General features: G+C 46.7%; 1 protein-coding gene across 4 annotated transcripts; it reads right to left on the bottom strand.

The window, feature by feature from the left end:
* Positions 1-885: 885 nt before the first annotated feature.
* ankrd27 (ankyrin repeat domain 27 (VPS9 domain)) lies at positions 886-27057 on the bottom strand. Of its 4 annotated transcripts, XM_023955531.2 has the most exons (29): positions 26762-27057; positions 23364-23486; positions 21474-21584; positions 20957-21265; positions 20814-20873; positions 18581-18634; positions 18382-18447; positions 17853-17929; positions 16889-17010; positions 16719-16797; positions 15941-16067; positions 14656-14748; positions 14382-14503; positions 13557-13639; positions 13368-13483; positions 10942-11022; positions 9019-9111; positions 8715-8912; positions 8076-8129; positions 6183-6299; positions 6037-6081; positions 5842-5955; positions 4961-5155; positions 3430-3549; positions 3183-3356; positions 3024-3117; positions 2884-2956; positions 2751-2814; positions 886-1888 (listed from the first exon to the last, which is right to left on the bottom strand). In XM_023955531.2, exons 1-29 carry the CDS (start codon positions 26786-26788, stop codon positions 1673-1675), a joined length of 3207 nt encoding a protein of 1068 aa, XP_023811299.1. In that variant the 5' UTR covers positions 26789-27057; the 3' UTR covers positions 886-1672. The 4 variants fall into 4 exon arrangements, with proteins under 4 accessions (XP_023811299.1, XP_020557169.1, XP_023811300.1 ...); XM_020701510.3 differs by lacking the exon at positions 6183-6299; XM_023955532.2 differs by lacking the exon at positions 10942-11022.

Below are 27057 nucleotides of genomic sequence, written 5' to 3'. Positions count from 1 at the left end.
TGCCGAGATGCTGGGTGGTCAACCATCATCTGCCCGGTGGAGGTTGGCTGCAGGGGTTTTGTTGGAACATCCACCCAGCTCCTCCTTAGGAAGATGGGAGTGACTGGGTCGAAATTGAAGAAGGCATCCAAGGACTTGGCGGAAGAGGCGGAAAAAGCCAGTTTCTGGCTATGGTTGAGGAGGAAGGACAGTTCGTGGGGAAAAGATGGGTCCTAGGGGCAGCTGCGGGGGCAGCTGGGAGACGTCTCTGCCGTTGCTCCACCACCGTGAGATGTTCTGGGATTAATGGAGCGAAATATCAATGAAGGGTGGCTCCCGGCTGATGACCCTGCAGCTGCCCTACGGTGGAAATGCCATGCAGGTATCTTTTACCTGTGCTTACACCTGGTGCTGGGTTTCAAGCTAACAGTCTGGCCAGTCTTAACAAAATGTGTTTCCACAATATGTTGTGAACATATACAGTTTGTATTACTAGTTGGTACCACAGTGATCCATCTGGGTTAGCTCTTTTTATTGCAAAGATCCACTTTTTCCTGAAGTCTGAATCCATTGGAAACCTGCAAGAAAAATTCAGTCACCGAGTCAGAAATGTATAACTCGATATTACTGCAATAGCCTAGTCCTAGTATACTGTATATAGGTTTAACTAAATAAAGTTTACATTTATGTCAACAGCAAATTATACGTACATCATGCAGCATTCTGCCGTCACCCTCACCAAAACACGTCGTAGTACAACTGTTTTCTTTATTGAATACTTTGAAGTGAAAGACAATGACTCAATGAAATGCCAACGTTTGTTAATGTTTTCAGTGTTAAAAAACAAGAACATAACCCAACATTCTTAATACAACCAGAAGAATAAAGCAAAACTCAACCATGAAATTGTTTTAAATTAACAAATTTATTGTGTAAGAGAGTTAAATAAGGCACATTTACAATTTTGTACTTTCTACCTGCATATTAAAAAAGTGTGATTCGCATGGTGCTTCTATGATGAACCCTAGAGGGCGCCGCTGAGCTCACCCCATCTATGAATGAGTGCGTCAGTGAGGTTTACGTCTCACCTGTACCAAACATCTGCTTCGTTTCTCTCAGGTTTAGTTATCTGGGCGCTGACCCTCCCCAATGCTGCATTCAAAGACTGCAGACCATTACGGTTCTATTGGTGTTATGGTGAAGATGTTTAAAATCCTTTTAGGATTGCAGAGTACTGGAACAGTCGGAGCAGAGGAGACGGGTTCTGTTCTGGAAACAAACAGCTCAGAGGACGTCTATGCAGGTGCTCTGACGATAGCACAACACCGCCCCCCACAGGCCAGCCTTGGTGTTACAAGCAGCCGATATCCAACTAAAGTTCAAGTTTGTTATCATCCCTTTTTCTCTGTAAACTAATTTATTCATCTTCATTCATTTGAGTCTGAAACATTAGAACATCCATGCAGCAGCTTTGAGGGCAGAGCCACAAACTGAGGGCAGGTTCAGCAAACTCAGGTAAAGAGTTGAGGAGTGTGTGAGTCAAGGGGAAGGGGCATTATGACTCCATGTTATGTCGGGTGCAGTGCTCCTCGTATGGTGAGTTGGGGGGCATGGTAAAGGATCAACCAATGGGGGAGCTGTGTAACCTTTCAGAGGGGTGGGGCCATCATGTTTCCAGAGCTCTGAGCCTGTGCTAGCGGAGGCCCTCCACTGATGCTGGGGGGTGGGATTCATCCTTCAGGTCACTGCCCTCTGTGGAGCCTGGAGTGGGAGGGGCCTCGGTTGGCTCCGGTGGGGGCACGGCAGAATCCAGGGTGTGACAGCGGGCCAGGGGGCGATCTCCTCGACGAGAGGGGCTGCTGATCTCCATCGTCTCCCCCCGCCTCAGCCTCCGTCTGCCTGGATCCTCCTTCAGAAGCAAAGGGTGGGGTCACTTCAGAGTGGGTGGAGCCATTAGACACATCATCAGCAGTCTACTCAAGACGATTAAACATATATTTTTATGATTTGTAATAAATCTTGAAAGAAAAGAAGATTTAATAAGAAGGGATTATTTGGAAAAAGAAAAATAACATAATTGAATTGAACTGGTAGCCGAGGTCCCCCAACCACCCACACGAGAAAGACAATTCAAGCTTCCCCACCGCACCATTAAACATAAATCTGTAAAGTTACTACTCAGAGTTTAGTAAGTTCAGTTTAGAATCTTTCTATTGAATTGTGGGTGTTCATGATCCTTTTGATTTTATGTTTTACCCTACATCTATCTGCACACAGCCCATGGAGACGACTGTTGTAGTGATTCTGGGCTTTACAAATAAAATTGAATTGAATGGGTATGGGTGCCCGGACGCCAAAACATTTCACACACGCAATCGGGATGAACTGAATACTTACACCTGCCTTTGTCTGCAATTGTGATCAGACTTGTGGAAGAATGGAGAAAAGCATGTGTTGTGTGTGTTGTGGATGTGTGTGTGTGTGCTGAAATCAGTGTGCCTGATCTTGCACGCTGCAGGAGGGGGGGGGGGAGTGTATTGGTGTGTGGAGCGCATACACGCGTGGTCAGTTGCCGTTTTTGGAGTTAAGGAAAAAAGTAATAAAGAAAGTTCACCTTAAAAAACTGAGACTGTTTTGTTTTGTTCTTTTTGTTTAACCCGCTCTGGAGGCCTCTCATTGTTACCACAGTCATTACTCTGAATGAAGGAGAAATTTTAGAAACTCTACCCCCCAGCCCCTTCCTGAAAGAAGGAGGAGGATGACGGATGTACCTGGGAAAAGGGCGGTGAACTCCTGGGAGGGGGTCCACTCCAACCTTTCCTCATCTGCTGTATCCTGAATCACAGCACGGCCACACGTTAACGGGCGGAGGCAGCTCCAACCAGAAGGCCCTCTCACACCTACCTGTTTACTGGGGGGGGCGGCTTCTGCTTCCTGCCGTTATCCTGCAGCCTCAAATGCTGCACAAAGGAGTGGGCTGCGGAGGGAGGGGTCGTTACCTTACAGACTACAGAAGACGAAGACCAAACCGGTGTGTTAGTTACCCAGGGTTCCTCTGGGGACAGACAGAAGCTTGAGGGGTTCGGCATCAGTGGGGAGTCCGGAAGCCCTCTGCAGCGCTCTCAGGATCTCCGTGTTCTGCAGAACGGACACGTCAGAACCCCCCCCCCAAACCGCTGCAGCCGTTAACAGAGGGCACGCACCTTTCCCCCGAGCTCGTAGGCACAGTCCAGCGGGGTCCTCTGCCGTCTGTTCCTGATGCCTGGGGAGGCGCCCCCCCTAAGCAGCAGCTCCACGAGTCCCAGGTGCCCCCCCTGCACCGCCTCGTGGAGGGCAGTGTTTCCTTGCAGGTTGGTTGTGTCTACCATGGCTTTGCTCTGCGCACACGTTAAGCTTCACTTCAGAACACGCTGGGCTTTCAACGTTGCCCCGCCCCCTCGGAGCGCCTACCTGCAGCAGCATGCTGACCGTCTCCAGGTGTCCAGACAGGCACGCGTGCATGAGAGGCGTGTTTCCGTGGCAGTCCTTCTTGTTCAGCTTGGCATTACACTCCAGCAGAAGCCGGACCACCTGTGAGAACAAACAGGAATGTGAACTTCCTGTCTGACAGCCGCTTTGGCTGGTGCAAAACGCCCACATTGTTCTGAAAGCAGCCGTCTTTGTTCTGATTGGATTGGCTGGTGATCATGGTGAAGGTGGAGTCAGGAGGACTGGAGCTCAATGATTTCAAACTCTTCCCCCTCTTTGAGCAGAAACTGACTAACGTTGACAGATGAGCCCACCGTCAGGCTGCGTTGGCCCCACATGAGCAAAGGGACGACGTCTGACAAGAAACCTGTCTGCTAATACCAGAGTCTCTAAATCCCTGTTTGAATCAGAAGCAATGTCATGACAGAAAACTTGAGGTCACATGTGTAGCTCTGGGGGAGCATGAGTGAAATGTCTCCGAGGACAGGAAATGCAGGAGTGTCTTAAATCAGTGTTTTTCAACCTTTTTTGAGCCACGGCACACTTTAACCTTGACAAAAATCCCACGGCACACCAGCATCTAAAAAATAGATAAATAAAGAAAAAAAGAAAAAGCTCAGTCTGTATTGATCTACAGCCGCTCTGCAATCTCACATGCATTTTTGTGATAATTGTTGCAGAAAAAGCTGGAAGCTGCAGCTGTTTTTTTCTAAAAGATGTATTAAAAATTAAGTCAAAAGATTCAAAAACTGTTTGATGTGTGTTCGTTGTTTTGAGACGTTAAGAGGAGAGACTCATTGTGCGCTAAGACGGTCACTTTAATGCATCATGGGAGATGTAGTGCCGATAATCCGCCGACCGCAGAAAGACCAGTGTCTTTGAGCTTCCTTGTTTTGTTCACTTGTTCCAGTCTGATACCAGATTCTGTGGAAAGCTACACCGCTAAAGACGAGCTTTAGCTGGTATTTTTGTTAGAACAGAGATACTTTATGAGCTAAATCGAAACAAGGAAGTGAATACTTTAACCACTTCTGATTGGTCAGACTGATGACATGTGATTAAGCCTTCAAGAATGATTGGCGGAGACAGTTAAAGGGACGGGACTTTTCCTTACACAGTTATAGCTAACGGTACCCCGTTATTCTTATCAAAATGTCTTTAATAGAATCATATAAACACAAAGAAAAAATAATTTTATGATCTTTCATATTCCTAACTCCTCAGTGTTTAATCAGGGCTTGTTTGGATGAACAAAGAGCTGATTTCCTGGAGATGGTAATTGCTTTTAGATCAATTAATGAGGGCAATTTCTCACGGCACACTTGACCACGGCACACTAGTGTTTTAAGATGTTAAGATCATGTAAACAGAGAGCTCTCACATACAGCTAGTGGACAAAAACTCAAAACTCAGAGGGGAATTTCTAACAAACTCCTGCTGCTCTGCAGAAACTAGGTCCTGTTTGAGTCTGCTTGTTAGTCAGATTGAAAAAGATTTTGAAGAATGAGCGTACCTGATGGTGACCGTTCTGGCTGGCGAGGTGAAGCGGTGTGGCGCTCTGGTTGGTGCGGGCGTTGATGTTGGCGCCACGGCGAATGAGCAGGCCGGCTAAGGCCGAGTGGCCATGCAGGGCAGCAACATGCAGCGGCGTGAAGCCATCGGCATTGCAGCTGTTGACGCCCAGAGCTCCTGCCTGCTGCACCGACAGCTGCAGAGGCAACATACGGAGGAGAAAAGCCCGACACTGTGCATCAACGTTAAAAAGTTTGTAACTAAAGAAGTGGAAAGACAAAAAATAACAGTGGAACCCATCATCTCACATGTTCTGGTTTCTGAAGACTTTAATAAATAGACTGTATCCACTGTCTCAGATGATATAAAATGATCCAATCTATGTGTTGTAAATGATTGACATGGATATATTCTATATGCCTATAAGTAGGTCATGGATCTGTGAAGCTTTTACTCATTTCTTTGAAGCTGAAAAAAAGCATTAAAAAGCTTCTACAACATACATGACTAGATAGTAACCCACTGAATGAATGAAGAAGCATGAAAACGGACACACACACTTTACTCTGAATCAGAGACTGGTTGCTCATCTGTTCTGTCCTTGAACAATGACACTGGATTTCATGATCTGTTGAACTTTTACGCAGCATTTTGGTGGACCCTACATGACTAAAGCAAGCAATCAAATTAAATCAAGCAATCAAAGAGTATACTTGCTTCACGCTTTTTAGAACATACATGTGTGTGTGTGTGTGTGTGTGAGGGTGGTGGTCCTGAGATAAATACTGGTTCTGGATCTTTATAATGTTCAACAACCAATGTTATGGCAGTTATGGCTATTGAAGCCCCGCCCCCTCCCCGACCACCATGGCAACCACTGACCCTCTGAGAAGGAGCGCAGGTCGGGCACTGACACAGCGGGTGGCAGAGTGGTGCCTCACCCTGCAGCAGCTGATCCTCCTCTTCCTCATCTGCCCATTCCAGCAGGTAGCGCACCTGAAACACATCCAGCCGCTGAGAACTTTGCCTTTTGTTTCAGGGAGGGCGTGCTGGTACCAGACCGGGGCGGGGACTCACCATCTCCACGTCCCCATCAGCGATGGCCAGCAGCAGCTTCTCCATCTGTGACACAAACGTCAAACAGGCTGTGGATCGGAAATCCAAACAGGAAGTGTGTGTGTGTGTGTGTGTGGGGGGGGGGGGGGGGGGTGTCTGTGGCCCACCTCTCTGTGACTGACGCGCTCAGTCTCTGGTTTGACCTCTGACCCCAGAGACGACGTGCTGGAGACGGAGGAGCGCCGGCTGCTGCAGTCTGAGGCCAGGGGGGAGTAACTGCGAGACTGGGGGGGGGGGACTGGGTCATCAAACAAATAGCAACCTCAGAAGAACACCCCTGTCCCCCATCGTGGAACGCCTTAATTCATCGGCAGAAGAGCGAGTGAGCTGCTGCCTGAACTGATGCAGGAATCTGACATCTGAACCTGGAGAGCTGTGCATCAGCGTGACACCAGTCATATCCCATACGTGATGTTTGCAGCTTTGATGAAAATGGTGCTTTTGTGTTTTTAACATGTTTTTGTTGCATTTTTCTTATGATAGAGGACACAGGAAAATTACAATATATTTTCCAATAGCTGCTGAAATCTAATTGACGGCAATCTCCAAAAAACGGCAGGTCTAACAGGGGTTTGATGCTTTAGTGCAGGGGTGCTCACACTTTTTTGGCGTGTGAGCTACTTTTGAATCGACAATGTCTTGAAGATCTACCTTTCTCTCTCTCTCTCTCCATAAAAAATACTACTAGTAAATGTTTGTCAGTTACATTTATTAGTTACATGTTTATTTGAACGTTATTATCTAGATACTTTTGTGTTAACAGATCCGTTTTAAGACAGAAAGCAGCGACCATCGTATGTCATGCTCTGTTGTAAACCGTGCAATGGGGGGGATTTCAAAGGCGCTGCTGGCTCCGTAACCACAGGAAAACAGCGCTTCCTTAATGAGCTCGTATTTATCGGGCGAGAACTGCAGAGCTGATAGCAGGAAGAGACACGCGGGGCGTCTTCAATAAACACTCTGTTGTCCGGAGTGTTCTTCTGTCGGGGACTTAATGTGCCGCGGGGCAGAAAGCGAATTTCTGATGGCAGACAGAATTTGCGCTCAGTGAATTTAAACATGCATGTGCAGGGACGTATGTATCAGAGGATGTCCGATTGGCCATTCTGCATGTCAATAGAATTCCATACTTCTCGGTGAGGATTTTGATTGGCTGGTGGATTTTTAAGAAGTAAATTTTTTTTAAATTTATCTTTGCTGGCCTGCGATCTACCCTCATGTCCTTGAAGATCGACCGGTCGATCGCGATCGACGCAATGAGCACCCTTGCTTTAGTGTCTAACAGTGACCCCCCCAGATGCTGGGTGTCTGTGGTTTCTCAAACCAAGAAACGCTCATTCCATGTAAACCATGTACGCTGGCGTTCGCCAAAGAACATTCTGTGAGGAATCTGCTCCACATTCTGGGCTGCATCCTAAACTTTCTGAGAACAGAGCAGATGGATGATACTGAGGAATAACGGTTTCCTGGTGGAGGGGCAAAGAAAACCAGCCACAAATTAGAAGAACTGGTTTGAACCTGAATTATTGATCCAAGACTGAAAGGTGGCCGTGTCTCCAGGAAAGAGATCCTCATGAAAACCAAGAGGACTTTTGATACGGAGGCTGATGCTTCAAAGAGAAATGTCCCATTAACCACCAGGTTCTGTCTGTGCCGCTTTCCAATGGATGCCGGTCTCTAATGAACGCCGGGGAGATGGACAGTAAGCCTAAAAAGATTGTATTAGTGACATAGAAAATACACTGGGATCCACAAGCTCCCTGTTCCACTCCACTTTGCCAAACGGAGGGGAAGGGGGGGTGGGGTTGCTCTGTGCCAACAGTCCTGCTCACACCTCGAACGAGATATTGCCTCTTTGCAGAAACTATGTGTGGTTTGTTGATTCTGGCTAAAAATGGAAAAATTCCTCATTAAAAGATCAGTGGGAAGGATTTGAAAATAGACCAAAGGATGATGGGAATGGGACTTCAAGCGGAATGTAGTTGTGAGCGTGCACTTACATCCAGACCAAGGCGCTGATGCTCGTTTTGAATGGACTGCAGCACCGTGAGAACCTAAAACAGAGAAGAACATGGAAAGACCCCGCCATGAGAAACCTCACCTGACGCTGCTGATGGACTGACAGGCAACAAAAACAGACCCCTTAGAAAGAAGGCAAAAACTCTTACCCCGTCGGCAGAATTTGTAAATGAGCAAATATGTCTGCCTCTGTGGTAAGAAAATGCTCTGACCAAGAATCTTTATTTGAAATTATTTTGCTATTGAAAAACTTTCTTGATGAGAAGATTTTTTCCTAAAAGACAGAAAATAAGACACATTTTCTTGAAACAAGGGACTGTTTACCTTCTATTCCAGTGCGGTCCAGCATCTGCTCAGTACTAGAGCCAGATTCTGGTTCAGAGCTTCGTGTCTCTCACACTCAGGGAGGGGATTACACTAACAACTCTTCCATCTAGTTTGTTGGTGACTGAAATTCACTTTTAAACTGATCTGGGCTAAACTGGAAACAATTTCTGGAAGAATTCCACATAATATTACTCATCATTTAATTTTTGCCTCTTTGAGAGCATTGGGCGACATCCCTGCTGTCAATCATTCATTACTGAACTGGACGTATGCCGGCCTGCTCTGCTGCTGACCTTGGAGTTGAGGGCGCACTGCAGCGGGGACTCCTTGTTCTTGTTGAGGATGTGCGTGTTGGCCCCGTTTTCCAGGAGAACCAGGATGATTCCCTCATAACCCCAGCGTGCGGCCAGGTGCAGCGCCGTGTCACCTTTATCGTTCTGCAAGTCCAGGTGGCATGTCTGTACGTCGTAGTAAACCAAGGCCTTCACACACTGCAGCCGGGAACAACACCACAGGGGGACGACGGTGTTAAACAAATACTGATGACCCACAGAAGGAGAAGCCGTGGTCTGAGGAGGAGGTCCCACACTGACGTACGTCTTCGTGCCCATACATGCAGGCCAGGTGCAGCGCCGTGTTGCCACTGTTGTCTTGAGCGTCAGCATTCGCCTTGTAGTGCAGCAGCAGCAGCTGTACCAAAGGGAACACACAGGTCAGAAAACGATCAGAACATCTCCTCAACATTCCTGGAGGACCATGCAGGTCCAGAAAAGAATCTTCACTGACATGAATGCAACTCCTTAGCCTGAGCTTTAGGGTGGGTGCAGTGTGTTTTGCACATTGTACTGCTGCCTCTGAGTTCTGCTCTTTCATTCTTATAGGACTGTGTTCGGAAGCCATTCCTTAAACTGCAACAACACCAGAGAGGATCTAGGAAATATTCAGACTGACGCAGCAATAATAAAGATCTCCGATGTCCAGCTTTGAAGCAAAGAGAGGGTCATTCTTTAAACCTGGACCCATCGGGAACTGGTCTTCTCCATCACCTCCACCCTTGTGTTAGAGGGAATAATCTAATGTGAGTAAAGAAGGCGGAGTCCCTGACTGACTACATGCTTCCCAAGACTTGCTCGTCTCTTTCCTCTGAATGCAAAGCGGAAGAGCCAAACCACAGGATGCTGGCCAGAGTGGGAAGCTGTCCCAGTGTGCTTTTTAATTAGCAGGTGGATGAACCCAAGAAATGTCCCCTGGGATTTGTCCCTCCAATCAATTTAGCTTTTTTATGGTACACTATATTACCAAAAGTATTCTCTCACCCATGATCAGAATCAGAATCACTTTCTCTGGAAAGAGCTGGGACCCCCGTTTCCAAGGTTACTGTAACACACTAAGATGTCATGCATGGCACGGAAGATCCCCCTGCATGCATTTGTCTCCAGTAGGTTAGACTACTGTAACGGCCTGCTCACCGGCCTCTCCAAACAAGCTGTAAAACAGCTTCAGTACATCCAGAATGCTGCTGCTCGAGTCCTGACCAGAACCAGGAAGTATGATCACATTAGTCCTGTGCTCAGGTCTTTGCACTGGCTCCCTGTACCTCAAAGAGTAGACTTCAAAGCAGCTCTGCTTGTGTACAAGTCTCTCCATGGCCGCGCACCAAAGTACATCTCTGACATGTTAGTGCCATATGAACCATCTCGTACTTTGAGGACCTCAGGGACCGGCCTCCTGTTGATTCCCAGAGTCAAAACTAAACAAGGGGAATCAGCGTTTCAGTGTTCTGCAGCTAAATTCTGGAACAGCCTCCCTGAAGGCGTAAGACAGGCCTCTTCTGTGTTCATGTTCAAATCTAGACTTAAAACGTTTCTGTTTAGCCGTGTATATGACTGAAAGGTCCTATCTGCACTTTTCTTTCCTTTCCTTCATTTATTTTTAAATCAATTTTCAATTTTTTTCTTTTCTTTTAAAGTAAATTTTACGTTGATTATTTCTATGATGTATTGTGATTTTAATGCATTTTTCTGTTTTGTGAAGCACCTTGAATTACTTTGTGTACGAATTGTGTTATACAAATAAACTTGCCTTGCCTTGCCTTAAACCAGCACATATCCAGACTCGTCTACAGTTTAGCAATGATCATTTAGAGCAGGGTTGTCAAACTCATTTTGGTTCGGGGGCCACATTCAACCTGTCTGATCTCAAGTGGGCCGGATCAGTAACCTAATAGCAAAATAACCTATGGTCAGTTTGCTATCAGTAGTTTTATTTTCTCATTTAGAAAAAACTAACTAAACTTAACCGACATAGCAGCCTAAACACTTCTTATTACACATTCATTCACAAAGGGCCAATGGATCTAAAATAAAATGTATTTCACATTAAAAGGATTTATCTAATTCTATACAGACTGAATATTTTACATCTGACAATCCCGAAAATAAACACAAGAGAGGGGTTACAGGACAAAATCAAAGAACTAAATGTGTAAATCAATGAAAAATGTAACGAAGTTAAACTTACAAACATTCGTGAACATAACAAGAAGTTAACCTCCTTTCTCTCCTGAAACCTCAGCCGTCCATCAATATCAGAATTCAAATCCTGAGCAGAAACACATTTACTGTCATTCAAGTGATTAAAAAGTAATGAAGTGTCCAAGAATCTTTTCCTGGTCGCTGCCTGAAATTTTTGGCAACACCTGCCTTCTTCCTGACCTTTGATAGAGCGCCAGTGAGCAGACTCACATCATGTGACCAGACTGACATCACGTGACCAGACTGATATCACGTGACCAGACTGACATCACGTGACCAGACTGACATCACGTGATCAGACTGACATCAGTGAGCAGACTGACATCACGTGATAAGACTGACATCATGTGACCAGACTGACATCACGTGACCAGACTGATATCACGTGACCAGACTGACATCACGTGACCAGACTGACATCACGTGATCAGACTGACATCAGTGAGCAGACTGACATCACGTGATAAGACTGACATCACGTGACCAGACTGACATCATGTGACCATACTGACATCTCGTGACCAGACTGACATCACGTGATCAGACTGACATCACGTGATCAGACTGATATCAGTGAGCAGACTGACATCATTTGAGCAGACTGACATCATCTGAGCAGACTGACATCATGTGAGCAGACTGACATCATGTGACCAGACTGACATCACGTGATCAGACTGACATCAGTGACCAGACTGACATCACGTGATCAGACTGACATCAGTGACCAGACTGACATCACGTGACCAGACTGACATCACGTGACCAGACTGAAAGGTCGACTGCTTTTATGGGAACAGCATTTTTCCATTAGTTCACCATTAGAAAATGGTTTGGATGTTTGGTCCAACTTGTCTGCCTTTCGCTTTTGACACGTGCACAGATAAACTGTTTCACCTGTTTTACTATTCCTTTGCTCCCCCTAGTGGCGGAATTGCACATTTCGGTTATTTCTTGAAAATATAACTCGCTTTAGGAATGGACTAAAAAATTTTGTCAACGTCCTTATAATGACTCTTCATGAGTGGGCCGGATTAACCCATCTGGCGGGATGAATATGGCCCGCGGGCCGTATAATTGACAGGATGAGTCCAGGATGAGATGAGTTCAGTAGTCATAGGAGGAGGTCATGTGGTCATATGAAATCAGAATAGAACTTTCTGTTCTTAATTCCACTCGCCGTGTTTGAAAGCAAAAGAATGATGAGTACCATCACAAAAATACCATTACTACTGTGAAGCATGGGGGTGGTAGCATCATGCCATGGGAGTGTTTTTCTGCATATGGGACAGGACAACTGCATTGTGTTAAGGAGAGGATGACCGGGATCATGCATTGTGTTGGGGAACAGCCTCTTTCCCTCAGCTAGAGCATCAACCATGGGTCATGGCTGGGTCTTCCAAGATGACGATGACCCAAAGCAAACATCCAAGTGAACAAAGAAGCATATCAAGGTTCTGGAGTGGCCCAGCCGGTCTCTGGACCTCAACCTATGGAAAACCTATGGAGAGAGCTGAAGCTCAGAGTTGCTAAGCAACAGCCACCAAATCTGAAGGGTTGAAAAGTCATTAGTAAAGAAGACTGGAACAGAGATCCTCCTGATATGTGCAGAAACCTGATCATCAACTACAGGAACCTCTGACCTCTGCGCTGATAATAAGGGTTTCATCACAAAGTACTAAATCTTTCCAGAAAGAGGGTTCAAAGACTTTTTTTCCCTCAAGGACATTTATAGTAGGGCTGCTTGATATGAGGAAAACTCGCGATATGCGATATTAGTGATCAATATTGCGCTATCGATATGACTTGGAATAAATGAACAAATAGCAATACAACTAAATCACTTCAATTTCACTGCAAAAGTTTGATTTAAATAAGAGTCAAAATACCTGAAATTATTCTCGAAATGACCCTGGTCTAATTAGGAGGGCCACATATAACATAAAAGCTCCATCCGATTGGTCAACAATGGGAAGGACTCCATCTGATAGGTCAAATGCATAAAGAGATTATTCTATTCCTTAAATCGTTGAAGTTGCCATAAGATTGTTTTAGCACATTTAAAGTTTACAATTATTGCTGACTTGTGCAATACGGATATTGCACAGATTGAAATCGCGATAACGATAAATTTGGGATTAATTGTGCATTTATATAAACTCTTTAAATTGGATTCTTTTGATTTTCAATCGCTCACTGTTCAAATGAACCATTAGGACAACAGACTGTCAACTTCCTTTACATGGGCTAACCATAAACCCAGCAGGGATGGGATACTTTTGCCCTCAGAGTCAGCAACCACAGCTCATAGGCTGAACATTAGCTTCAGGGTGCATTGGAGCCAATAGTGCAGGCGTCAAGGATCATATGTGCATCAAAGCCCGGCTGTGTGAAGCATCAGGCTGTGCTCACAGAGACTCCCTGGTGTCCTCGCTGGCAGGCCAGGTGCAGTGGAGTCAGGGCGTGGTAGTCTGTGGCGTTCACCTGGGCTCCTTTGTGCACCAGCAGGTCAATGAGCTTGGCTTGGCCTGAAACAGCAACATGAGTTAGAGAGAAGACGTGCCGGCGGCTTTAACGGCTCTTGCTGGTCCAGCAACTCACCACAGGCGGCAGCGGCGTGCAGGGGGGTGTATCCTCTGTCATCTCTGGAGAACGGCGTGACGATGGCCAGGTTGTTGAGTCGCCTGAGGGAGAGTACGAGTAAGTTTTCTGCAGTGTCTGAGCTGTACCAGGCAGCGGCTGACACCAGAGCAATCTGGATTTTTACCAGATTTAAGATGAGCACTTCATCAGAATTAGGTTGGAATTTGATACCTGGAAAGCCCGCTCCCACAAACATGCTTATTAACCATTTAACTTCAGAGATCTTCCCAGTGACACCTAAATGGCACGCTCTTTGGCCTGCTGTCACCATTCGACTATGAGAATCACGTTAAACTATGCAATCAATGTGAATCCGCTGATTCTGTCGCTGATAAAAAGCGCAGCATCATGCAACACTTGGTGTGTTGCATGATGGCGCACAGCCATTTTTCTCCATAACAGAACCATCTGATTCATGCTGATTGCATAAACGACTGAAGAGTTACAGCAATCACTTTGATACTGGAGCTAAAGCTAAAGGGTTAACAAATCCATAAAGACGGAATTACAACTGTAAAACACTGTCGGTCAACTCCCAACCTTAACAGTAGCAGAGAGCCCCAATCTGGACCTGGTTAAGGATGCTGTAAAAGCAGCTTTAAATGCAGCTCCTCAACAGGAATTCATACAAGTGCATAGCTGTTAACCCTTCAAGCATCACAGCAGTGTGACCGTCACGTCACTAAGAACAACACGTGAAGACGGCCCCAGGTCCAGCACACTCCATCCAGGTAAGGAGCTGAAGCAGATGGAGGACGAACAGGATGCTGGGTCAGAACTAACCCAGACAGCTGGGCGTCACAGACGTCACAGGAGCAGAGGGGGTGACACATCCTAACATCTTCATCAGCTTCACCCTCACTCAGCAGACGCTCCACTTCGGATTCATTTCCATTGGCTATGTGCTAACACACAAACACATAGATGGTTAGTAGACCCGGTGAACCGCCTCAGAGGACAGTGGGGTGCTCTTATGATGATGACCTCACCATGAGAACACACACATGTGATGATCTTTCAGGCTGAACTGGCTGTGGGTTACTTGGTATCGGCTCACCTCAAACAGCAGGTGGATGGGCGTGGCTGAATTCTGAGCCAGCAGACTCATCCGTTCCTTGAACAGTGCCTTGTCTCTGAGCTCACCCGAAGCCTGGAGGGAAAATTAGTCCATTGAAGCTCTGAAGCTCAGCCCCAAGTGTGGTGTGTGTGTGTATGTTGGGTTGTGTGTGTGTTTGTTGGGTTTTGCGTGTGTTGGGTTGTGTGTGTGTTGGTTTGTGCGTGTCTGTGTGCGTGTGTTGAGTTGTGTGTGTGGGATGGGTTGTGTGTATGTTGGGTTGTGTGTTGGGTTGTGTGTGTGTTGGATGGGTTGTGCGTGTGTTGGGTTGTACGCGTGTGTGTGTATGTTGGGTTGTGTTTGTGTGTGTTAGGTTGTGTGTGCGTGTGTTGGGTTGTGTGTGTCTGTGTGCGTGTGTTGGGTTGTACGTATGTGTGTGTGTGTATTTTTGGGTTGTGTTTGTGTGTGTTAGGTTGTGTGTGTGTGTGTTGGGTTGTGTGTGTCTGTGTGCGTGTGTTGGGTTGTACCTGTGTGTGTGTATGTTGGGTTGTGTGTGCGTGTGTTGGGTTATGTGTGCGTGAGTTGTGTTGTGCGTGCATGTGTTGGGTTGTGCGTGTCTGTGAGCGTGTGTTGGGTTGTACGTGTGTGTGTGTATGTTGGGTTGTGTGTGCGTGGGATGGGGTGTGTGTGTGTTGGGTTGTGTGTGTGCGTGCGTGAGTTGGGTTTTGTGTGTGTGTTGGGTTGTGCGTGCCTGTGTGAGTGTGTTGGGTTGTGCGTGCCTGTGTGTGAGTGAGTGTGTTGGGTAGTGCGTGCCTGTGTGTGTGTGTGTGCGTGCGTGAGTTGGGTTGTGTGTGTGTTGGGTTGTGCGTGCCTGTGTGTGTGTGAGTGTGTTGGGTTGTGCGTGCCTGTGTGTGAGTGAGTGTGTTGGGTAGTGCGTGCCTGTGTGTGTGTGTGCGTGCGTGAGTTGGGTTGTGTGTGTGTTGGGTTGTGCGTGCCTGTGTGTGTGTGAGTGTGTTGGGTTGTGCGTGCCTGTGTGTGAGTGAGTGTGTTGGGTAGTGCGTCCCTGTGTGTGTGTGTGCGTGCGTGAGTTGTGTGTGTGTGTTGGGTTGTGCGTGCCTGTGTGTGTGTGTGTGTGTGTTGGGTTGTGCGTGCCTGTGTGTGTGTGAGTGTGTTGGGTTGTGCGTGCCTGTGTGTGTGTGTGTTTGCGTGCTAGAGTTGGGTTGTGTGAGTGTGTTTGGTTGTGCGTGCCTGTGTGTGTGTGTGTGTGTGTGTCTGTTTGTGCGCTCACAGAGGCCTGCAGCTTCCCCAGGTTGATGTACTCCACTGCAGCCTCAAAAGTGCTCAGATAGTAGCTGAGCTCGTCTTTGCTGGAGCTGCTGAAGCAAAAGTTTCTAATGTAGCTCAGGTTGGCCATCCTGGAATGATCAGAGTTTTCATCAGCAGGTCAGCTTATCACCACTGGGACTTTATCTTTGTGCAGTAACATCTGATCAGACACTTAACCAGCTGTGTCTCAGAATCAAAACCACAAGGAAACACATTTGAGTGCTTTGGTATGCTCGTCTTGAGTTCTGCCACGGCATAACAAACAGAACTTTGATACTGGATCAGGTGTGGCACAGGTTAACAGCAACCACCAACAGTGCTCTGACCTTCAGGGAAGCTGGACGGAGGTGGAGAAAGGAGAGGAAGGCATGTTAGTAGACAGAGAAAGAAAAGGAAAGATGGGAGTGGAGGACGTAAAGGAGGAGTTGGTCCTGGTCCTGAGTGTTGAAGAGACCAGATGGAAAGAGAGCAAAACTTCTAGATTATTGGAAGCAGATTCAAGCTGTTTCATCACAAAGTGGATGGAAAGAAGAACAGAGAAAAGAATACTGAAGGAAGATGACTCTGGTGTGAGCAAGATGAAGAGGCAAAGGTCAGAGCAGAGGACCAAGGGGTAGAAGCTGCAAAGGGGAGGGGCCTGTTAGGCCTTTAAATTTGAAACAGACTTTCAGGAGATCAGGAGATTCTTCCAGATGATCAGACAGATACAGCTAAAGAGACCAGAGGGACTGGAAACTCACCAGTTTGGGATTTCCGTCTTCACCAGCAGGTACAAGCTGACGGAGAGCAGGTCGTCGGCGCTCACCGCCTCCATGCTGCCTGCAGACGGAGAGGTAGTCAAGTGGCTCCTTCGTTGTTTAACGGATATTTCCTGATTGTCACGCCTTGGGGGGGGGGGGGTTGCACTGACCTGTGCATGTGGGGGTCTGCGTGGCCGTCAGCACAACCCTGCGCAGGCATAGCAGCTTCAGGAGCGGCGCCGTCTGCTGGTTGAGCTGACTCAGCTCTCTCTTTGCACGAGACAGGTTCATGCTGCAAACAGGGGGCCCAGAGGACGGGTCAGGGAGGTTTGGGGTGGGGGGACACTCTAAGAACTGACTGAAACAGACTTTTATTTGTTTCATCTGAAAGATTCTAGAGGCCAGCAGAGGTGATGACATTTGTACATGACTGTTTTTCTGCTTGAACTGTAGAGTCTGAGCTACTGCCCAAAGTTTTTAGCCTGATCCTGATGAGCTGTTCCTCTCATGTCTAGACACACATGACGTTTAGAGCTCAGGTTCCTTTGTTTCTCTACAACAGCATGAGTAATCACGCCTCCATGTCAGTACGGTGAAGTTCACCATCTACTGTGGTCGTCTCTCTGTGAGACGACTTTAAGCCGAGAAGGAAAAAGACAAAAACACAAATACAATTAGAGAACCTTTTTTATCATCGTATTGATGCAAATGAGGAAATATAACGTTCAGGAAGGGGAACGATCAGCTTCTCTCCATGGTGGATTTGGACACATCAACACGTCAAAGGCCAAAGCGGAGTCCCCAATTGGCTGACGCAGGGGAAATTCTTTGCCAAAGTTCACCGCGCGTCTGAATTGTTGCTGGGCTGGGTGCCCGGACGAAACGCGCTGCTGCCAGGCCACCATGCAGCGCCTGGGGCTCAAAGAATGCCGGAGGAGCTCCCATGACGTCTGTACATCGACTTAACACTGAAACTGACGTCACGTGAATGGCCTTCAGTGTGAACGCAGCTCAAGATGAACAAGGGAAGCCTCTTTTAGTCACAGCCCTGGTTTCTGAGCAGCCCCCCTCCCCACACACACACACACACAGAGGTGGGGAGGACGGCTGTCAGCTGTGCAGTGCAGCTCTGACCTGAACTCCGGTTTGACTCCCAGCTCCTTCTGCTGCAGCTCCTGCAGACTCCTGCTGGTTTTGTTGAAGGCAGCGTCCTGTGATGATGAAGAAGATGAAGAGTGACTGACAGATTTACCGTCATCATCATCTGCCCCCCCCCCAACACACACAGACTCATGTTTGAACCAGCAACACTGACTACTGGAATCTGCTCTCATGTGCTGTCCACGTTTTCATGAACACAGGCTGAAAGTCGGAGCACTGAACTGCATTGTGGGGTGAATCCGTTTGACGGATGGAAGTGGTGGGGGGGGCAAGGCCTCTTCTAGTTATTTCCCCGTTTTTTTCACCAATCCAGATGAAGGAACATGGCTTTCTGGAGTTTCCAGACACGTTCACATGAACACGCAGATGGAAGTCAATCCTGTCAGCTGGGACACCAAGAGCAAAACCAACATGACCTCGGAGTCGTGCTTCATGACCCCCCTCCTGTTCCAGCAAAGCAGAAGTCAGTCTGAGGAGGCGTGGGGGGGCGTGGCACACTCACCTGAGCAGCTTCAAGGGTTCCCACCAGGTTAAAGATTAGATCATGGATGCCATGATGAACATAGATCTGCAGAGATGAAGGAGGAACATTAACATCAGGCTCTGGCGGAACTGAAAACCACTGAAGGCAAAAAACAAAGGTAAACTCTTTTCTGCTCAGGGAGGGGGGCGGATTTATATCCATAAATACAGAAGCTCACCTCCACTGCCTGTTTGAGGAGAGTCATCTGAAGCTCCTGCTTAGCCAGAAGTTTCTGTGAGAAAACATTGACGGCAATAAATCTACAGGAATTCAACCAGCAGCAAGCATGTGACCCCCCCCCCCCCCCCCAACATGAAAACACAGGATACTCTTGTGCCACACAAGTCGCAGAGGACAAGACAACAACTGATCAGAAAGTACAGATGCAGACGTGCCAGACGCTTCTGTGCGAGGAGAGTTGGGAAAGGGGCGGAGCTTCATGCCGAAAATCCATTTCTTACACGGCTCCATTCAGTATTAGGGACTTATTTTGTAATCGAATGATGTTCATGACTTCCTCTAATGTCATTTCTCACGGTTGAGCAAACTCAAGCCAAACGTTCCTTAGTCTGAAGAATTCCTCATTTTGTTGTTAAAAGTTCCTCTTTTGAATCTGTGGCTTGAGGGCTGAAGCCTGGAGAAGGTAGGCGCAGCGCCGGTGTGTGTGTCCTCCATGCTGTCACATCCAAACAAAGTGAATTATCCATAAACTAATGCGCATGATGATGACCTGACTGTCTAAACAAATACATATGACTTCCATTTGTTGGGATGGAAGATGAGTTCAAAACGACTTCAGACAGAAAGTGAAGTTCTGAGCATCACACAGGAAGCAGTCAGAGCTTTATTTTGAAACTTTTCTCTCTGTGGAAACCAACTTCTGCAAAACAGACCCTCAACAGCCGCTGGGGAATTCCAACTCATTTCCCTGTGTACACCATGACCCTACCGCCGCCGTGCCTCATCACGCTGTTGCTGAACAAGCACACCGCCGTTAGAGACACACGGTGAGCCGCACTGCTGCGTTCATGACTCCATTGGATTTAGCTTTGATGATTGGTTCATTTTTGGAATTCCCATCCAAAATCAATTTTGTTAAGTCATGAAAATCAGTTTCCACACAGCTAGTGATTTACAGTAACCGAAAAAAGAATCCACTAAAACAGACAGGAATACTTAAAGTACAAACTTCAAGAAAATCTAAACTATGTAATGGACAGTTTTTACAGAAAATGATAAAAACCCACTTCGATGAAAATCGTGTTTTAAACATGTTCAGGAGCCAAAAAATGAATACTGTTCATCTCCCAATAGTAGCCCCCCCCCCAGCGTTTATTAGACCGGCATCTATTTCTTCCATCACAGACAGAACCTGGTGGTCAATGGATTCCTTTTGTGGGGAAATTGGGTCCAGAAATGCAGAGAAAAACACTATATGAACATTTCAGGATTGATTGAAGTAATGAGAACATTGGATTATGTTCTGATTAGCACTGGCTGTTGAAGTTTTTTCTCTTTGAAGCATCCCCCTCCGTATCAAAAGATGACGTTTAGAGATCCGCTTGATCTATTTTAAAGAGTTTTACTAAAACCTGGGTAATTTCTGGGTTCATGACATCATTCATCTCTTACAGCGATCATTACCTTCTATACTGCAGGGCTGCGTCTTAACGACGACACTTTTAGCCGTAACCATGTTAGTCCAAAGCAGGAAAACAGAAAAACAAAAATAATCATATCTCCATGCAATTAAGAAAATTATCCTAAAGTCCAGGAAAATGATGGTGTTTGTTTTGGACAGAGTGTCTTCTTCTGCGTAGCTGTCAGCAGCAAATACTGATACATACAGTGCCCCCTATAGGTCGTTAGTGGGAAACAACTGCTAAAGGGAAATATTTGAGCCTATTTATGTTTCATTTAAAAAAAAAAAATCACAAATAAGTCGCACCGCTGGCCAAACTCTGAAAATACAAAGGTTATTTCTTCATTCCACTCACTGAGAATCAGGAACGGATGAAAAAATACTGTAAGAAACGTGGACTGTTGTAAACTAGCAGAAGAACGGGTAAGTGGGAGGTTGACGGGAACTGGGGGTGGGCTTACCCTGCACCAACAGCCCCGCCCACAACTAAGAAATTCACAAGGGTGAATTTGTAATGATCTCCTGCCGCTCTGCAGAAACTCTGTCTGGAAAATGAGAAAGGTTTTAATGTTGCTAAAAAATGTCCGTCAACATTAAAAGAGCACTGAAAGGCTTTGAGAATATACCAGGAGCTGATCAGAATGTCTGGATCTTTAGAGCTCCTCTGTGAGACCTGAAACAGCTACTGGCATCAAAGTAAAACTAGGCCTCCTACGACCACAGACCCGTGAAGCGAGTGTCAGCCTTCCTGCAGGTTTTCTTCACTCACCAGGCGAGAGTCTCTCAGCAAACACTGAAGACATTTAGCGTAGAGGCCGTTCACAGAGTCCTGGCAGGACACAAGAAGAAACCAAATCTGTTCTTTGGGAGCGTGAGGAAATGTGTGTTAAGCAATCTTTAAGCTTTTCCTACTATGTGGTGTCGGATTCCCTTCCTTTCCTGCTCCTTGAAGGTCTGACAGAAGCTGTGGATAAACTTGTCCAGTTTCTGGCCGTGCCGACCCAAGAAGTCCCTGACGTCCTCCGGGCTCCTCAGGCAGTAAGGCTGAGGTGGGCTGACCTCGGCGGCGCCGGGCTCCCCATCCAGGGGCCTGGAAATGCACAGGATGCTGTAGCTCTGCTCCTGGTCATTGTAGAAGGTCTCCTCAAACAGGATCGGGACCACAGACGGAGCCGGGAAGCCGGATCCCAGCAGGACCTGCCTGTCCTGGATCCTGACCTCCTGGATCACACAGATGAAGCAGGGGGGGATGATCACAATGAAACATCATTATCCTCTGGAGTGAACGTGCCCCCCCACACCCTTCAGGAGGGGACAATAAAGCCAAAGTGTGTGCATTTCAACATGAGACGGAGAAGAGTCCCTGTTTGACCCCACAGAGGCAGTCTGAATGTGTGCGGCTCCCAGAACACGTGACGGTCTGACAAACCTTTCCATCGGCGGTCTTGTATCGGTCCTCCAGAGGCTGCAGCACATAGCTGTCGAAGTGCGAGTCGGAGCTGCCGCTGACGCTCAGACTGTCACAGCAGGGAACCAGGACCTGCAGGCACACAGGGAGCAAATGTGAGCTTCTCTAATCAGATTTGAGCGGCTTATCGAACCCCAATCTGATTCAGTCTGCATTACAGCAAGAACACAGCAGCCCTGCCTGTCAGCCAGCCGTGTCTGATGAGGACTTTCACGCTGTAATGCAAAGACGGAGGAGTTTGAAACCCAGAATCATGTGGAGTCCTGAGGGCTCAGAACCCGAGGTGGGTCTGCACACAGCTGACCCGCCTCATGAGCCGCACAGCGTCCAGCCTGCTGCGGAGCGGGACGCTGTAACCAAGACCTGCAATTTACCAAGACAATCCCCTTTAAAGACATCCTGATCACCTGAAAGCTCGCCTAAATCAACACAATGTTTTGGATTTAATGGGGGAGCTGATGGCTGAGCAGACACAGCACAGAGCGCCACCTTCAGGAGCCCCCAGTCATTGCAGGGTAAGGTGAAGCAGATGGTTGGAGGCCGCCAGGACTCCGTTTGAATGCGTGTGGAAGAACTCATAAGCAAAAGACCTGCATTAGCGTCTTCAAAGTAAATGCATCAGAGTCCTGCAGCATCCAGGACTGGACTGTTATAAAAGGAGAATTTTAAAAAATGCTCATTAGTCATCCAAAGATCAAATATGGGATTTCCTTTGATTGAATTTGTTTTAAAAACATATATGCCACAAAAATAAACAGGCTAAATAAATGGCCCATAAAAAACCCAATCTTGATCGCCACTCTTTGACAGATCCTAACTAAAAATACCACAGAAGCCCCGCCTCCTCGCCACCTTCCATCAGATTCCTTTCCATGTTTGTCTTTAGCCTCATATCAGTAAAGTGGAATCATAAAAGCAATTGCGAAAATATGAAACCACCTATGAGAAATAATAAGGCAAGAAAAATGTATGAAGTGAAAATAAAAACATTATTAATGTATGATTCATATATTATGAATTAATATACGATCACATCAATAGTAGTTATTTAGTATTTACATCTTTACTGATGACAATCTTTCAGAGATTATTGATAAAATGATCAACTAAAGGTTTGGTGATTGAACAGTGGTTCTTATGGGTTCAGGAGTGCAGACGGTCCAAAATCACCCAATAAAGTCATGTGACAGGAAGAGGCAGCAGATTTAAATCATGACTGACACTCAAGACTTCCTGAAGCAGACCCAAAGTGACCAGCAATAAACATTAGGGACTTTAAGGTGTGACAGACAGCGCAGCAGGGCTGCAGGCTCACGCCTGAGCTTCAAGTTCTCAGAAGGATGTTTGGTTCTGAGTTCAGCCCAATAATCTGGAGGACAGGTCAGACTAGGCCTGCACAATATACCGCAAATTTATCGTTATCGCAATATCCAGCTCTGCAATATGCATATCGCAAAAGACGGCGAATATCGCAATAAATCGCAAATCCAAAATGTGTTAAAACAATCTTCTAGCAGCTTGAAACATTTAACCAATAGAATAAATCCCTTTATGCTTTGACCAATCAGATGGACGCCTTCCCATTGTTGACCAATCAGATGGAGGCCTATTATGTTAGATGTTTGTCTCCTATGTCGATGAGGGTCATTTGGAGTATAATTTTAAACTGTTGCAATGAAATGGGAATGATGTTTTTGTTTATTTTTCTATTTGTTTATTTACCGCAAATTTATCGTTATCGCAATATTGATCACTAATATCGCATATCGCAAGTTTTCCTCATATCGTGCAGCCCTAGGTCAGACTAAAGCATTGGCAGTCCACCTTAAGAGAAACAGGAGCTGGACTCACCACGCCCTGGTGCTCTGCCGCTCGCCTGCACAGGTCTGGTCTCTGCTTCGCCAACGCCACGTAGAAAGGGTTCTTCAGGATGTCCTCATCATAAGCAGCCATGGGGAGCTGCAGCCCCGGACCCTGAGGAACCAAAGAGGAGCCGGGCCTGAAAGATGTGACTGAGCTACACGGTTCTGCTTTAACTCTGCCTTTGGATTTCAAAATAAAAGCATCTGCAGACATTCCTAATGCTGGATGTGAACTGATCCCTCCTGCTGAAGTCAGCCCCCCTCCCGCCGGGTGACTTCTGCATCTGTGATCAACCAACAGAACCGTCCGGGTCATCCTATGTTGACCCGTCACTGCTAAAAGCAGACTTCAGCTCGGCGTGAACAGAACCGCTGCCATATCTGCCACTTTGGACTCTCACATGTCCAAATCTTTGTGTGGCGGCCAAAACGAGCAGCATTCATACCAAGAAGCAGGAAATGATCTGCTGCCCCCCTCCCTCTCATTTGTGCTGTGTGATCAGTCAGATGTCACGGCCTCAGGCAGGAAACCTCCTCTGTCCTCCCCAGGAAGCCAAACACCCCCAGCCCCGACCAGAACCGCCGAGTAAAACGTAGAAACAGCAGAAACATTTCCCTTTATCTTTAGTACAGGGTGTAACAATCATTCAATGAATCCATTTTTATTCCTACCATCCAACCACATCCATCTGTCTGAGCCAAGGCGGTATTTAAATGAAACCAAACAACCTAAGTTATTAAAACCCTTTTTAAGTTTGATCAATCCATAATAGGCCTGCACAATAAATAGCACATTTATCGTTATCGCCTTATCAAGCTGTACAATATCCATATCGCAAAATATGTCTACATATATACCTTACTAAAACAATCTTATGTCAGCTTGAATTATTTAACAAATCAAATAAATCCATTTATGCATCTGACCAATCAGATGGAGTCCTTTACATCATTGACCAATCAGATGGAGTCTTTTTATGTTAGATGTTTGGCTCCTACGTAGACGAGGGCCATTTGGAGTATAATTGAAGTTATGTTGACTCTCATTTAAATTAAACTGTTGCAGTGAAATAGATATGATGTATTTAGTTGTTTTGATGTTTGTTTATGAATCGCAAGTCATATCGCAATATTGATCATTAATATTGCAAATCCCGAGTTTTCCTCATATCGTGCAGCCCTAATCAATAATCAATATTGGAAAATACCATTCTGATTGAGACGTGGCAGGTTAATTTAATATAACGTTAAAAGAACTAAGTGCATCACAGCAGACAACACTCATGATGACATCATCAAGAACTGATCAGTCCATCATTCCAGTCCAATGTGTGGACAGACTTTGAATAAAGTCATGTGACCATCCAGTGTCTAGAATGTTCTAAGAATGTTCCCTTTGGATTCTTTGGATGTGGAAAAACAACAGTGGTGAACTTTAGGAAACTAACATGTGAATGGATTTGACATTCATTCTGGTTTACTTGTTTGTTTGGACACAGATTTCATTTATACTTGATGATCTGGAAGAAATCCAAGAATCTGGAAAACTTCACTGTTCAGTAGCAGGAATTTCTGTCTGAGTCTCACTGCTGGAAGTTTGGATGAAGAGGATCTGGATCCACTTTTGGTCAGAATTATGACACGAATCAAATTGTTAAAATGAGTTGTTACACCCCCATTAAGTTAGGATGTTTTACATTTGAGTGAGTAGTGAGTGACTTTTGTAATGAGCCCTCTGCTGGCTACCCAGTGAACTGCCCTGGCTCCTGTAGAAGTCAGTGTTGACTCAGGCCGGCTCGGACCAATCACTGCTCACTGACTTCGTCTGGCTCCAAATGGCAAGTCTGTATTGCAGAAACATGGCAGCTGAATTGGCTTCATTTGGTTGGAGCCGGAATTAACCATTTTCTGTGGGTGATGTCACACTCACTCAGTCCAGTTCTCATATACAGTCAACGGTCAGTAGAGCCCCCCCCTCGGTTGACACAAGATGACCCAGGTACCTCACACATTTTTAGAAAAACCCCTGGCTCTCCACATTCGACTAAACCAGGTTTAAAGGTTGCAGATGTTCCACAGAAGACGACAAAATGATAACGTCATTCCAATACATTTATACAAACTGGTGAGGAGAAAACAAGAGCTCCATAAGACTTTGAAAGACATTATAGAGCTGAAAGAGCATGAGATGACGTTTTTCCACCTGCCTGTACCCCATAGCCAGATCCAAAGCCTTTTGCTAAAACATCCAGGCTCTCTCCTGGTATTTAGCCGTCTGTAGTTCATACACAAGGTATAGACTCTATTATGTACTAGAGCAGGGGGGTCAAACTCAAACTCACACGGGGCCAAAATGAAGCAGTCAAGTAAAGTCAAACTCAGTATTTACTGAAAAATAACTGTAACTGATATGTAATGTTTAACCATAAAAGGTCTTCTTATGTTCTATTCTTTCATCGCAGCCATGTTAGCTCCTCACAAGACAAACATGTCTGTCTACATATCCGTGAACAGCCCCCTCCCCCCGTCTTTTGTGGAGGGTTACATTCATTCGTCTGATATGACTGAATATGAAGTAGTACTAATTCATACTGAGAGGGAGGAATGTGTCCTACGATGTTGTTGTACCAATAGTGGAATCTCAGGTGTTAGTACTAGGTTAGGTTAGCATCTAGCTATCCCCTGACAAACACTATTATACTTGGGGAGCAACTCCAGTGCCCCCCTACCCCCCCCCCCCCCCCCCCCCCATCTCCTATATTCCTGCAAACATGCAGCTGTGCAGAAAACTGATTACATCAGCATAAATGTGTTTGCTTGACCAGCAGCCTCTGGTTCCAGCAGAACCCGCCTGCAGCTCCACTGTTGGACGCCATCACAGCTGGAACCACCGCTGGAGGGGAGGAGCTAAAAGGAGCAGAAGTGAGTCTGAAGCTGTGACCATCACTGCACTTTCGTTTAGATCAAATAATCCATGTCAGACGGGTTCACGTGTCTCACAGCTGCGTGGGGGGGCGCTGAGTCCTGACATGACCTTAGAACCGCCCCTGTGCACGCGGAAACTCGGGAGGGGAAAACAAAGAGACCCCATAGAGCGGGAGGCAGGAACAGGCGGAACCCTGAAGGAAAGCCTCCGTTCCTGTCTCCAGGGGACATGTTGGACTGACGCTGAAATAAAAGTCGCGTTTCCTGCCGCGGGGGGGCTGCTGTCACGCTGACCGTGGCAGGTGCCCCCACAGGACTCGCGGCTAACGCAGCTAACACGGCCCGGTGTGCGGCTGGGGGGGGGGGGGGGGGGCGCCGAGCTAAGCTAGCTGTGGGAGTTTAGCCCCGACATGATAGCCTTTTAGTCAACCACCCGAACCCAATTGAACCGCGGGCGCTCACCTGCCCCGAGTCAGCCCCAGCGGTCATCCGGGTCTGGGCATGACGGTGTTCGACGGAAGCCGCCAACAGCGGCGCTCATCCGGATGCTAACAGCTGCTGAAGGTCCGGGAGGAACGAGGCCGTCTGAACACGCTCTTTGGGGCCCTTTGTCCAGTGGGACCCGGCTGAACGACAGGATTCTTCCTCCAGGCCAAACTAGGAAGCTAAGCAGACCCTGTGGTCCACCAGACTCCAACCATCAACACCGTCCAGACACACATCCCACACTGACCTCTAGCGGTCAGGCCAGGCGCTGC

This window comes from Oryzias latipes, chromosome 6, assembly GCF_053564925.1.
Source record: "Oryzias latipes strain Hd-rR chromosome 6, Olatipes_Hd-rR_3.1".
Taxonomy (NCBI): Eukaryota; Metazoa; Chordata; class Actinopteri; order Beloniformes; family Adrianichthyidae; genus Oryzias; species Oryzias latipes.
Note: the sequence above shows the minus strand (reverse complement) of the source record. Positions and strands in the feature narration are given on the sequence as shown.

Bases quoted from the DNA above. Each gene is read 5' to 3' on its own strand.
- ankrd27 (XM_023955531.2), bottom strand. From the start codon at position 26,788: ATGACCGCTGGGGCTGACTCGGGGCAG. The intron at 16,798-16,888 runs GTCAGTGCAACC...CTCCGTCTGCAG, and splicing joins GCAGACCCCCACATGCACAG to GCAGCATGGAGGCGGTGAGC. The intron at 3,357-3,429 runs GTAGGCGCTCCG...ACGTGTGCGCAG, and splicing joins CGGTCAGCATGCTGCTGCAG to AGCAAAGCCATGGTAGACAC.